The 14,046-nt window shown below is 41.6% G+C and overlaps 1 protein-coding gene across 2 annotated transcripts in view; it reads left to right on the forward strand.

Moving 5' to 3' along the window:
- The window catches only part of meis1b (Meis homeobox 1 b), a 77,206-nt gene that overhangs the window by 8,955 nt on the left and 54,205 nt on the right, over positions 1 to 14,046 (forward strand). For both annotated transcript variants that reach the window (XM_085477140.1, XM_085477139.1), the window contains exon 7: positions 6,095 to 6,206. In XM_085477140.1, coding sequence (XP_085333266.1) covers positions 6,095 to 6,206 — 112 coding nt within the window. The remainder of the gene's footprint in view (positions 1 to 6,094; positions 6,207 to 14,046) is intronic.

The following is a 14,046-nucleotide window of genomic DNA, read 5'->3' on the forward strand; positions in this document are numbered from 1 at the left end:
ACATTCACCTCAGTCTAAAGAAGTGGGGAGGTATTTCTGCGCTGCTGTACGTCATTTACACATTTGCCTTTAATTGCACAGAGCGTATGGGGAGGGGTGTAGCAATTTGCTAATGAACTCTGAGGGCCCAGGCTTTCTGCTGTAGAGGACAACAGTACTAATAGTGATGAGGACTCACTACAAATCTCAAGAGCTCCTCTACTTGATTGAGCTATGCAGGCTGAAGTGGGACTGGAAATAATTGAAATTTCCTTTTAAAAATATTTACTGCCTGACTTTTTCTTTGATTATGAATGCTGAGTCTTTTCCTGAGAAGTTGAAATAATGTGAAAATAAGGTGAAATTGGCTGCAATCTGAAATAACATCTACAGTATACATTAGGGACCCGTTGCTGTTGTGCTTCTAACCTGCACAATCTTTTCTAAACAAACCCGGCTTGTTTGAGCTTTGTGTTGTGGTCACTGTGTAAGAATTTGCTCCTGATAGCGCTATCGCGGTATCTTTTTCCCAACAATTGGCACTGTTATGCCATACAAGTACGGGTTTCCAGGTCAGTGAGACCCAGCAGTGTTGGTTTAGGTAACTCTGGCGGTCAAAGAGTGACCCCTGCTCCCTCCCCACTCCTAGCTCAATGGAAACCATGACTGCCAGGGTCAGCCACTATTTTCCTAATCAGTACACCGCTATCGCTAATCTATCCGCTTCTCGTTGAAGTATGGATCGAGTTTCACCCGACTTAACAGGCGCACACACTCGCTCTGTTTTTTTCATCCCCCTCTCTCTCCTACAGTGGCACACTGCTGTTCTTAATACAAACTTTTGAATCATTGTAGTGATTGTTGGTAATAGCAGCTTTTGTAGTTGAATAGAAGAGAGGTTTGACCCCCACTCACCCCTTCTCTCCTCTACTCCCCCTTTGCCTAAACTCCCCCTTTTCTTCCATTCGGTAGTGAATGCAGGGCGGCTGTTGGGGATTCAACAAGTGATACAAAGAGGTGACCACGTGACTTGTGTGTTTCTTAGCCTCTTTATAATTGTGGTGGAATAGCAAGTAGGGGTGATTATGATTGAGCAACTCAAGACTGAAGTAACTTCAAAGAACTAGAATGTCAGGAGCCTCTCTCATGCCTTCATAATTTTTTTCACACATCTAAAGTGCATATGTTTTTTTTTTTTGGTGTTATGGCCTTTTTTTGTTAAAGTTGATTTATGAGTTGTTTTTAAAACTAGTGCTTAGTGCGGCCTCACTGTGTCACAGACACACTATGATAGTCAGAATTTCCCAGTTACAAATAAAGTTTTTGGTTTGTGTCTGCTGTTACTTATGATGGGCGGCCACGTCTGTCCCTGAGGCCTGCTGTGGTTTCTTTGGCTAAGTAAACAATAACCTGGCTTAACACATGTGTACTTAGCTAATGGAAAGTTCCTCTCCCCCTTAACCCCCTGCAAGCCTCTGACAATGGCCACCATCACAAACAACCCGTCTCCAAGGAATCCACCGAGAACATCCCAGCGCAGTGGCTCCAAGTCAGGCTAGGCTAACGAAGAAACCACAGCAAAACGTGTCGTTAACTAATAATGCCCACCTTTCCATTGCTTTGTTTGGGGTTCGATGGCGTGGAGAGGGGAAAGCACTTGAGCTAATGTTTTTGTTTGGATTTCAGCTCATAGAGGGTAACCAAGGAGTCTATAGTAAGAGCTGCAGTAGAAGAGGCCACAGAGGAAGGGAAATCAGTTTGTCAGTTTCCACGAGTGTCATCTAAATGGACTTTGAAAGCTCTGGTAATTATCTTAAACATGTAATTATCTTTGGTTGTCTCTATGAGGTTAACCCACCGGTTTTAAAAAGCCGTTTGAAGAGTACCTGACGGCTATTGAGTGTAGCATACTTTACTTACTCAAGAGACCAAATCCAGTTTTCTCCCTCACCCCCTTTAGCAATTATAAGGTTATTTCTTCTTTCTTTGTCTATTGTGAAGAGTTAGGGAGGAAGGGGGAGTGTTGAACAGAATGGGAGGGAGTGAGGGGTCTTTTCTCTCTACACCCCCCACTTTTTTTTTTTCCACACGCATACCATTATCAGCCCCTCTTTTCATTTTGGAAGCAGTAATATTGCAACAAGGGGAGGAGAGGGGTGGAGAGAGCACAGAAAACCGAAGTAGTCGGGCAAGCACTTGCCTGGCAGGTTATCAGAGAGGCAGGTCCTGCTTTATCTAGTTACAGTGAAAAGCAAAGTAAACAAGAGTTTACAATAGCTGGCCTTTCAGCCCCTTTCACTTACAGCTTTCCCACCAGCATTCAGCTGAGTGGCAGAATGTGTCTGGAGTTATTGCATGCCATCTTGCTGCTGCAACACATGGCATTCTCGCCGGTTTCAACTTGAGAAAGCAGTGCTGTTGCAAAGGTCAAAAATGGTGTTAAAGAAAACTACCACAGAGAGTAGATGCACCAAAGAATTCTGGGGGATGGAGTAGCTCAACTGTCATCTTTGATTCAGATGTACCACCAGTGAAGAGTGTATGTGTGGGGGGTTATTTGGATATTTATGTCTGTGCCTGTAAGTATGCACATATGATTATTTCCGCACGCTCACTGGCACAGAGTGAAAAGTAAATATCCATATCATCACAAAAGATATTTCAGAGTGAAGAAAGGGAGAAGCGTAGGTGGGGGGGCAAAGCACAACAACCTTAACCGTTTTCTTTATTATTGCAAATGAATTGGCAAGGCAACATTTCTTGCATGAGTGCTTGTATGATATGGGGCCTGGCACAGCCAGAAAGGGAAGCCCCTCTTGCATCTAAGACACGGCACAATGAGAATGCATTGGATTGGAATGCCTCACCGATCATAGTGGAATCAGAATTTCCAGCAAGGAAAATCTTTTCATGGCGAATTAGGGTGGTGTAGGGAAGAAAAATGGTAATGAAAAAAAAAGGTATGCATGGCTCAAAAACAGGGTTCCCACAGCTTGGCGGCACCGATTTAAGAACTTTACCTAAAGATAGGCAGAATAGAATGTGGAAAATTGAATTTACTAAACAAGTAAGCATTGAATTAATGTGCATCCTGCACAGGAGACGGTGGGTAAAGGGAAGAGTTAAAGAGAGGGGAACGGAGAGGTAGTGAGAGACTATGGCGGCTCATTAAGGGACAGAATAAATCAAGCGTGCTGCTATGTGTGCAGAAGGACAAGTTTCTCCTTCTTTCCACTACCTCAAGCTTTCTATTTATGCATCTATTCATCTTGAAAATTTACATACCCCATATTTTGAAGGTGAAGATCTTTATTGTGTGCCGTAGTCTTGCTGGCACAGGGTGTGTATTGTTTTGTTTCCCTGTGTCTTGCGGTCAAGGTGTGTGCTTTTGTTAAATAGAGGCTGTGGGTATGGCAGCGATGTGATGTGTTTGTATAAGGTAAATGAAAAGCGTGTTTGTGAGTGTGTGTGTGTGTGTGTGTGTGTGCACACAAACCAAGTGATCAAAAAAAATTTACTTGTGACTGGGTGTGTGTGCAAATGCACTGCATGACCTGTGCGCACTGCTACGAGTGTTTGTTGGTTGTGTGTTTTCAGCCGTGTGTGCAATAATTGTGTGTTAGATCAGTGCTAAGCCCTTTCCATCCAAGCGCGGCCTGCGATTATAAATAAACTCCTCATCCCCGCGGAGATGCCACCAGGTCCTGTCTCAGCCCCGCCCCGTTTCCCGTGGGGCCTCAGTGGCCACCTCCCAGCAGGCAAAGCGCTCTTTTGTTCAATTACAGCTAATGCAGTAGTTTGCCATTTCCGCCTCCACTTTCTAATTATATTTTCAAATGGAATTTGTTATAGAATTAACAAAAAAAGAACATGGGGGGGGGGAAATATCCTTTTTGCAAGCTGAGGCTCTTGGGTTTTTAATACTTGCTGTTCGACATCCCTGGGGTACTGTACTATTCTTTTTCATTGCGCTCTGAATAAACAAGTTCTGCTCATATTTTAAATGCTTCACTTTTGAAAAAAAATGGCAAAAGCCGGAGTTAAGTTTTTTCTCGCTGAGCATGTGGTCTGGATTACCTCACTTCTGATGTTCTCTGGAGTTAACTTGGTCATGCACGGGTGTTTCATTTTTCAATGTTCTACGGTCGGCAAAAAAGAATTTGTAAGAGGTGGAGAAGGGATCTTTTTGGTATCTTATCCCTGTTAAAATCAGCGTTTATCTAACCAGTCGCCATCCTAGTCATGCCTTTGTGCAGTGACTCCCCTCTTTATTGCAAAGCCTCAAAGCCTAATTTGGAAAACAACAATTATATTGTCCATGTAAGCACTGGAATATAATTTCATAGCCCAGGAACATCAAAAGAGCTCTAACAGACCCCAAATGTGTTGAATTTGCTGACTTTTCTTTTCTTTTCTGTTATTCTATTCCTTCTATATTTTGTTTAAAACAAACCTGAGTCATGAATTAGTGTCTGCCTTTTTATAATGCTAAACTCAACTTGAAACCCTCTTGCTGCGGCAGAGCCAATTGTAGTGTCCCAATTGAAACCAGTTGTTCCCCAGTGTGCTCCTCTCGTCTCCTTCCTTGCTTCCTCCGTGTGGGTTTCTATCAGTCATTTCGTCGCAAAGCCCTAAAAGCGTGATGCAAACACCACATTGCCCCTTGATATCTCCTTCATTTGATTTCACCGAGCAAAGATAGGCTCATGCAGGCGGTAGAGGAGGCTCGATAAGTGTTTGTCTGCGTGTGTTTTGTTTGTTGCGTTGTTTTTTTGTGATAGCAAACTGTGTGTGATAACACATTAGATTCCATTTCCTTCTATTCTGAAGTCTCTTTCTCTCCTGTCCTCAGCGCTAATGTTGCTTTTCAGAGGCACTCAGAGATAAGAAGTAACATCTGGTTTAGTTTCAATAGTATGCAGCAGCTTTGTATGGGGCAGGGTGAGATTTCTGTGTTTTCTTTGCAGGCTGTATGCAGAGTGTATGTCTGTTTGTAAGCATCGGACCTGTATATATGGGAGAAAACTTGACTCCTCTATTTTTTGTCTGCCTGCATCTGTGGACAATATTGTGTGTGTGTGTGTGTGTGTGTGTGTGTGTGTGTGTGTGTGTGTGTGTGTGTGTGTGTGTGTGTGTGTGTGTGTGTGTGTGTGTGACTTCGGTTTTTACTTCTTTCTGGGCCATTAGCTCTCTACCATCCAGTGTGCAGCTGACACTCATCTGGCCTAAGACACACGCACAAATAACTATATATAAATAAAACCCTGTCTCCTGAGTCTCTCTGTCTAGTCAGCTGCTTGTGTTTTGATGACACAAACTAGTAAGAGTAAAATGAATCTTAGTCTGCTGTCAGTCAAGTTTATCTATTTAAAAAAATAAACTTATAGAAAAAGGAATGCGTTTTTATACTTTTGCGTTGCTTAGACTTTTTCATTTCTTTAAAATCAGCCTTAGTTTGGTTTGTCATGCAATACTTTTGTTTCTATTTTTTTTTTTTTTGCTCAACTGTGGGAAACTTTAGCTTATTTGATTATGTCCCAGTCTTGGCTCTGCTGCCTCAGATGAAGTTTAATTCAACATTAGTGGGACTGGTCATCCATTTCCCCCCCCTTTCCCTTTTGGACAAAAGGGAGGAATTATACTTATGTAGCAATACTTTGAGTTATTTACCTCGCGCTCTCTCTCTCCCTCTTTCTCCACTCTGCTCGGATGACATCACTCCCTGGCGCTTGCTGAAGCCTATCTTAAGTTGTAGCTGTTTTGTATTTTCATCTGCTAGTGGTTTGAGCCAAATGGAGGCAGCCGCAGATTGCATGCCTCAGAAAGCTGGGAACTAATACAACATGTTCACTTTCTATTTGTCTGAGCTTTTCTATTTATCAAGCCCCAATAATCCTTATGCCATAAGACTGTTGCAGGGCCTCACACACACTGGATGACTGGGCTGAGAGTTGGCAGAGATTGATTTCATTTGAGTTTGACTGGCTCTCTTGAATGTAATGGACATTAAATCTAGACCAGAGCTTTCAAAAGATGATAATGAAATTTTAAATCAGTGAAAGTTGAGTATTCGATTAGCTGATTAACCTTTCGATTTTGTCTCTCCTTTTCTCAGACGTCCTGGAACAGAGATCACGATGACACGGCGTCCACGCGCTCTGGAGGCACGCCGGGACCATCCAGCGGGGGACACACATCACACAGTGGTGACAACAGCAGCGAACAAGGTAAGAGATCATGTGACAGAGGACAGGGGCACCGTTTATGTGTTGACCAAGATGCAGAGTATATTATACGACATCCGTCAGAGAAAACTTTATTATGTGTGAGGACGAAGTGAGAGAGGCTGATTCAGAGTATTTGGAAAGGGGATTGGTTTTTGCAACAGAACTCACAGAGGGGTCAGAGGTCACGGTCAAGTATGTGAAAGCTCCTCTGGGATCTAGTAGGGACTTTTCATTTTGCATAGGAACACATAAACAGTGTAGACATATTTTGGTAGATAGTCTTTACCTGAGTGCAGCAACTTTTTTGTTTTTGCTTTACGCTCCTCTCTTTGGGAATTCATGCACTTGAAAGTGTTTAGAGAGTGTAAAATCCCCCACATTAATAACTTGTTAAAATAACTTATGCTGTGAAGCTTGAGACCTTTATTAGAGGTTACTTATATTTACAACAGTCTTTGGATTCATGCCGCTTCTATTCTGAACTAATCTGGAAGAATATTGCATGTAAAACATCATAATTTAATCCTATTTTTTTTATTGTTATTGTGCATACACTTCCAATACATACTCTCCCTTCCACTGGACAAATCTGCCAGAGTTGGATATCTACATGCAATCAGAAAATATGTGTGTGCCTCTGAGTGTGTTAAAGAGGCTGTGAGAGAGAGGCAGCAGTGGGAAAATGGTGGCGGTGGGAAGGCGCTGCAAACAAACTGTAGTCAAAAAAGCAACTTCATATATTATTGAAGGCGATGTCAAGGCGAGCAGTTTGCAGGGTTGCCAGTGCCAGGAGGCAGAGCCTGGGTGGGAGCAGAGAGCGCCGCCATGCCTTCCACTCCAACGAGCAGCCATTTATATAGTCAACACACACACACACACACACACACACACACACACACACACACACACACACACACACACACACACACACACATACTCTGTCTCTCTTTGTCTCAGTCTGTCTCACACTTGGTCTTGTTGTCTCTCCTTTTTTTATTTTTTTTTAATTCGGGCACATTTTCTGTCTTGTATATGTATGCGCTTGACTCTCCCTCTTCAGTAATGCTCAGGACTGAGAGGTCAGACACGAGTTGAGACAAAATTGAAATAATATGGAGGAGGAGACCAAATTGATACAATAAGAGTGAAATTACAGTAAAACGGGGGAAGACAAAGAGATATTGTGGAAATGTGTGTGCACTCCTCTGCCTGTGATGAGTAATGGTCTGGGGCAACCAGGCAAGATCTGATTGGTCGCTCTAATGAGTGTGCTCTGTGCAGAGTTTGGGCTCCTGCTTCTGTGACCTTTGCCCTCTATTGACCAAACTGACACTTCATTTTTCACATCTTTCCAATTATAGACCCGCTCCTTATGTCTGCCCACCTTCTCCGACTCTCTCGCATCACCCTCTATCTCTTCATATCTGTTTCCCCAACTCCTTTTCCAGGCTGTTGCAGATTTTTGTTTGTTATTAAAGTAATTACAGAGTATAATGCAGGGTGTGTTGTGTGTGTGAGAATGTGTATGTGCTTCAGCAAAATGAATGATGTGCTTTGATTCGTCCAAGTGTTGCACAATGGCAGCTAAACATCATGCATGTATATGTGTATGAGGCCGTCAAACATGATTGCTAGCATTTTATTTATTCTATTTAACCAGGAGGTGCAATAAGACACATCAAACTGTATAAAACTCCATCAAGGTTTGGTGGAGAGGCTCTTGGAAAAAGTGGAGGCTGTTACAGCATGTGATTCTAGTTTTAGCCCATTGGCATTTCAAGAATGGAAACTTCTTTCCTCAGAAAAAACCTCCAGAGGTTGATGGTGCAAAGTGCTATTATGATATATAGTTTTTAAAGCAGAGTGATGTCACACATCCATGTGAATAAATACATATAAAATTGCACAATAGCTAAGTATGACTGTGCCAGCCTTTTTAATGTGTTTAGTTGTTGTTGTTTTTTTCCTTGTTACAACTTGTCAGTCTTGTTTTTGCTTGTTTGAAGTGAAAGCACTCCTATATGTCCTTTCAGGAATACTTATAATCAATTGTTTGAGATTCGAGGCACAATCAAGTTCTACTGTTTAGTTGGAGAACTCGTAGGGACGATAACATGTCTGCATTCATTTGGACATGTTGTGCATTTTTACTTAATTTGTATTTTTTATCCAGGTAACGTTTAACCAGCTCTAATAATGTCTTTTCAAAGCTGACAACTCTCCTGCTATGTGCCCGTATATGTAAGTCCACATGTATGTAGCACACACACAGTGGTGAGCATTAGAATGCAGTGACAACAGTAAATACTGGAGGACATCTTGGACCAGTTTCAGGTTTATATGGGTTAAGAGCTATCAGTGCCACGTCATATTGGCTCTGGCAAATTCTGTGTCAGTCACTTGGTAATCCCAGTAAGCTGGTTATTTATCTGTTTGGCACTTTACTCACTCTCTCTCCCCAACAGCTTCACCCCCCCCTCTCTCTTTCATCTCAACATCCTCCCTCTCTTCTCCAGTTTTCCCTTGTCTCCCACCTACTCTCCTGTCTCTCTTTCATTTTACTGTCAGTCGGTTTCTCTCTCCCTCCTTGTGTATCCTTATGTTTTTCTCTCTCTCCTCCCTCTTTTTTTCTTCCTTGCCTCCCACTCGCTCTAAAACACCACCTTTGTTTATCCTTCTTCTTTCCCGTTCTCTCACCTCTCTTTGTTCCTTTGGCGCTCTAATTCTTCCCCATCATTCCCTCTTACATTTTTCACAGCTCTGTTTTCCCTCTGTGTTGTACATTTTGCAATGCTTTTTGCTTATCTTTTCTTCTGTTGCTATTTCTTTCTCCGTGAATAATACAATTTTTCAGATTTTTACACTCATTTATTCAATCTGCCCCATTTCTCAATTTTCACTTTATTTCCACTTCCTTTTGCACCTTTCTTTAACCTTTTTTCTTCCTTTTCTCTTTGATCACTTCTTTGTTTCTCTGTTATTTCTGATCCCTTTCCTTTACCTTTTCCTCCTTTCTACCTTTTACAGATTGCTTTCTCACTGACCTTTCTCTCTCATGTCTCTTTCTTCCCCACTGCCTGTAGAGCTGCACAGCTAATGGCCATCTTTCTCTTCTTTGCTCATTCCCTCCATTTTCATTTCATCTATCCTTCAACTCACCTCCTTTACTCCATTTCTTTCAAGTACATCAGTCCATGTCCTCACACTTTCTATACCTCCTTTAGCACTCAATCTTTGTATAATTCCTTGTATCTGGTCTTCTTATCGTCTACCCCACGTTCATCTCTTCTTAATCCTCCTCCTATAGTGGAGCAAAAGAGCGATGCTGTCTGTTTGAGAGCCTTTAACTAGTGAACTCTCCTCTCTCTCTTTTTTTCTGAGGCTATTCCTGTGACAAACACATGCTTCACTCTTTCCTCTTTTCTTAAGGGTTCACTGGCCACTGGTATAAAAATTTCTCTCTATCCGGAAGTGTACTCGTTCCCAGATTCAACAGTGTAAGACTCATGAGAAGGGATTTGCATTATATAAAGTTGGTGTTCACCATGTGAATCTTGTTGAATTCATTTGTGGGAAAAATATTTTTCACAAAGCAAATTAAATGATAATTATATAATGTACTTTTAATAATAAGCTAGTTAATAATAACTCTTAAACCAGCAGATGTTTTGCAGTGCTCTCAGTGCCACAGTGACAATGTGAAAAAAACAACCCTTTTTTATTTTTGCGTGTGGTGACAATGCTCACATGCTGCGTTCTTAGTTATGGTGTTTGTGCTTTGACCACAATGCTGATGGTATTTTTTAGCACTAAATTCCATTGGCAGTTTAAAAAAAAAATGGAGGGAGGATCACATTTGCTTCACATATGTCATTAAAATCAGTCCTGGGTGTCTCCTTTCTCCCTAAAGAGCAGACAAAGAAGAAAGCCTCTTATTTTTCTCCTCCCTTTCTCTGGGATGTCTTTGTAAACATCCAGCAAGCATCGACAAGTAGAGTCGGAGAGCAACCCTGTAGTTAATTAGTCCCGCTCTATTAGCCCAGCTGTTTGCTCGCTAGTTCCTACCAACAGGCTCCTTTGTTTAATACCCAGAAGCCCTCTGGAGAAGCTTTTCTGCAGCCTTGGATCTTGCTTTTCTGTGAAAAGTATAATGCTCGAAGGGCAGAGGAAAACCTAGCAGATCATATATGCCTGCGATGGAGGGGTGTCCCTCATGGACATGAGCGGGCCTTCTCATTTTCTCCCAGTATAAAATACTCCTCTTTGCCTGTGTGAATTTGTGAGGACACCCCTTGGCTTCTCTGAGGGTCTGGCGTGCAAAGGAAACAGAATAACATTCAGGCACTGAATTGGGCAGCTGCAGCGATGTGGTATGTGAGTTCAGCAGAGGAGCGGAGCAAAGTGTTTGCTCTGTTTTTGAAAGCTACAGGGTTTCCTTCTCTGCTTGTCAGAAACATCCAGGGAGTGAGGCGATGACTGGTGATATTAGATATGTATCACCAATTACCCAGACCGTTTGTAAAGAGTACAGTGTGCCGCGCCAAGACAAATAGCTCCCTGTAAGGCTATGTGTTGGTGTCTGCATGCATTTTATGTGTCTGAGTAGTAGTCTGAGATTTAGGGATGTTGTGTGATGCCTAGCTCTTTTTTTTTTTTTTTTTAATTGGCTTGTATATTTGGAATAATTTAATTTATGCTCATATTATTCTGTGTAACCAACCGAAAGTCTGTAAAACCAAGTCTAAAATGTTTTCATAGTCCAATAAACCAGTTCATCTATTTTGCACACGCTGATGTTTAAACTAATGTTTCTAGTTTTCACTTTAAAATTCCTGTATGCTTATTGTACATTATGATTAGATAGATGTCATCTTTGTGAAGACTGCGAGTACTGACGAAGGCAACATTTGCCCAGTCCCAGCTGGGATTAGCCTGGTGAAGGATGTGGCATTTGGCCTACCACTTCTTGAGGATGTGGCTCTAAAAACATTTGGATAGTCAACTTCGCTGGTTTGATATGTATTTGAATGAATAGATCATCCTTGCATTCGCTGTTAATCACTGCGTATAACCTCCAGTGGCCGCAAATTCCCATTGATCAATGTGGAATATTCCTGTTGTTGTGATCCATTCATTTATCCATTTATTCACTCTCCAATCTCTGTGCCCTCCAACAAGGTCAGGCCACACAGGAGCTGCTGCTTTCTGTTGTCTCATTGGGCAGTCTTCAGTCCTGGGGTGGGCAAACAGGGACATAGACAGAGGTGCCAGGCAATCAGCAGCCTGCTCTCCTCGTCCAATCATTCAGCTTCACGTGGTGCCCTCAGAGTCACTGATTAATTGGTCCGATTGTCCAGTAGACTGGAAGAGAGAACTCTGTGTGTCTGTGTGAAATAATCCCCTCCCCGACTTTCTTTTCTCTTCCAGGAGTTCATAAATGCACTTTTCTTTTCAATTTTTTGTTGCAATAATGAGCTAAAGACTAATAACTGAGGGAATCAGATGCACTTTAATAAATAAGTCCTGGAAGGCAGTTACAGTGTATTTACAACACAGGCCCACAGTGATTTTATTCATTCATGCAAAATTTGTAGATTATTCATAACAATATTAAAGAACTTATAGACATACCTTAAAAAAAACTGTATTTCATTTTGTGAATGCATATATTGTCTAGACATTGTCTAGACGTTATCGAGGAAGATCCTAGGTCCGGTAATTGTCTTACTGGTGTCCAGCTTTACCGGTAGTCTGTTTAAATGTGAGGCTCTGTGGGTAGATAAAAGGTTTGTGGCTCCCTTGATTAGACTGTAGTCCGTATTACTGGAGGTGTGTAAGTACAGTAGCTGGCAGACATAAACAGGATTCAGTCTTTGATATCTTCAGAGCGTGAACACAGGGAAAAGAGTAGAAGATGAAAGTGGAAGAAAAAGACAGCGAGGAACAGAAACGGAGCAAAACGAGAGAGTGCGATGAGGAGGAAGGGAGAGATTCTCAGGGTGAATGCTGGGAAACCATCTCGATGCTTTGTTGTGTGAAAAAGAGGGGCAGAACAGTTACCCCTGATTAGTGTGTTAAATGATGCAGAGTGCTGTTTGGGAGTCTATTGAGGAAAATATGCCACTGCTAGCAAATAAAATCTTCAGTCAGTCCAGAGGTGAAAAAGTTTTGGCCGTGCCACCTTAAGCTTGTCTTTGTCCCATAGGAGGTTAAAGGAAAGTGTGCAAGCATGTGCTAACGCGTCAAAAAGAGTTTCATATCTACAGGGTCACATGAGCTTAAAGTTTCTGTTTAATAAAATTAATGCATGGAAGACTTATATAAAGGGTAATTGCATCACAGAACACCTTGGGGAAACATCCTTCAACAACTGAGTGTTGCTGGTCGCTATGTTTATTCAGTCTAAACTGGATTACTGCATTATAAACATTATTATCTGTGGTTACCTGGGAAAAGAGATGTTTGGCCTCTTGGTGTTCAATCACAACCTTCCTCTCTCGGATTCACAGAGATCTTTACAGCCTCGCTATATCTCAGTGGCTGATGCGTCGGCCAACATGTTATGACTCGCCTTGCAGAAAATGATAGCCCTTGATGGCTTTTTATTGCCTCATAGGCAATAAGAAAACTCAGAGTGGCCGGAGTTTTCCCCCCCTCAAAAAGAGGAAATTGTATCAGGTTCCCACAGTGAGAGGCCAGTTTGCTTTTAGGATTAGGGCTGGTGTCACACAGCCGCTGAGTTTGTGAGGAAGCAAGGGTCTGAGGTATAGGTAAACAAAGTCGTCTCCTCCCCTCTGCATCGTTTCACACGTGAAATGATCGTCTACTTTGTCAGTCAGCTTCGCTATCTTTGTTTTATTGGCACAAATGTGTCTCGTGTGTAATAAAGTAATTGTTATAAAACCTTTTCTGATAAGATGTCAGAACCTTTTTGACTCCTTGACTCTGGGAATTGTGTGCTGTGTGTTTCTGAGTGTTGGTTTCATATTTGTACATACTGATTTTTTTTCTACCACTGCTTCTGTCTTATTTAATGGAGACTTAACTTAAAGAAACAGAAGAGAAGAAATATTTCTCTTTGTCTGAATCTCAGCCTGTCTGTTGGTTACATATGACCATGTTTGCATGACCAAAGAAATGCAAAGTCTAGAGACCATCACAATATGTCTTTCACAATTTACATGAAATACATATTCATAAGTGCATAAGTGCACTTGCATGCACACCAACTAGCTTCTCTTTCCCTTCACTCCATTGGCTGTTATGTGCCTTCACTCAGTCTTTGTGCTAGTTCAGGATGTGGTCTGCTTAAGTCTTTAAAATGACATGAGACAAAAAGTGCTCACTTAATGCGTTGCTTTTATTTATTTTAAAGTTGCCTGAGTTGCATTTTATCTCTCTCATTTCACAGACAAATGCACTTAGGTCAGATCATGTAGTTTGCTGTCGTTTCAAGAGAGAAAAGGGTTCTACTTCATTTGTTCCACAGAGGGAGTGCAAGCGGGAGGGAAATGTATCTTTAGCTCCCATGTTATAATTGTGGCACACTAATGATGTAGACACATTCTCACTGTCTGTTTACAGGAAAGGCTCTTCTTTAATTTGTGACTGGCGTGAATGCCAAATGCTTATATCTAATTACTGGTATTTGCTAAAAGATACTATTTACTCACCCCTCTTTGCCTTGTATGTGTCTCTTGTGTGTCAGGGTGGGGAGATTATGATAAGAAAAGTTAAATATATAAAAGAGGAAGACTGGAATATTTTTTCTGTGGGTAGGAAATTAAATTCATATAAGAGAGAGATTTTTCACACATGCCTCAAGTTTTCAGACTTAAAT

This window comes from Copadichromis virginalis, linkage group LG13 (assembly GCF_057382275.1).
Source record: "Copadichromis virginalis isolate Kocher_CV1m ecotype Utaka linkage group LG13, C_Virginalis_male_GT1.1, whole genome shotgun sequence".
NCBI classification, from domain to species: domain Eukaryota; kingdom Metazoa; phylum Chordata; class Actinopteri; order Cichliformes; family Cichlidae; genus Copadichromis; species Copadichromis virginalis.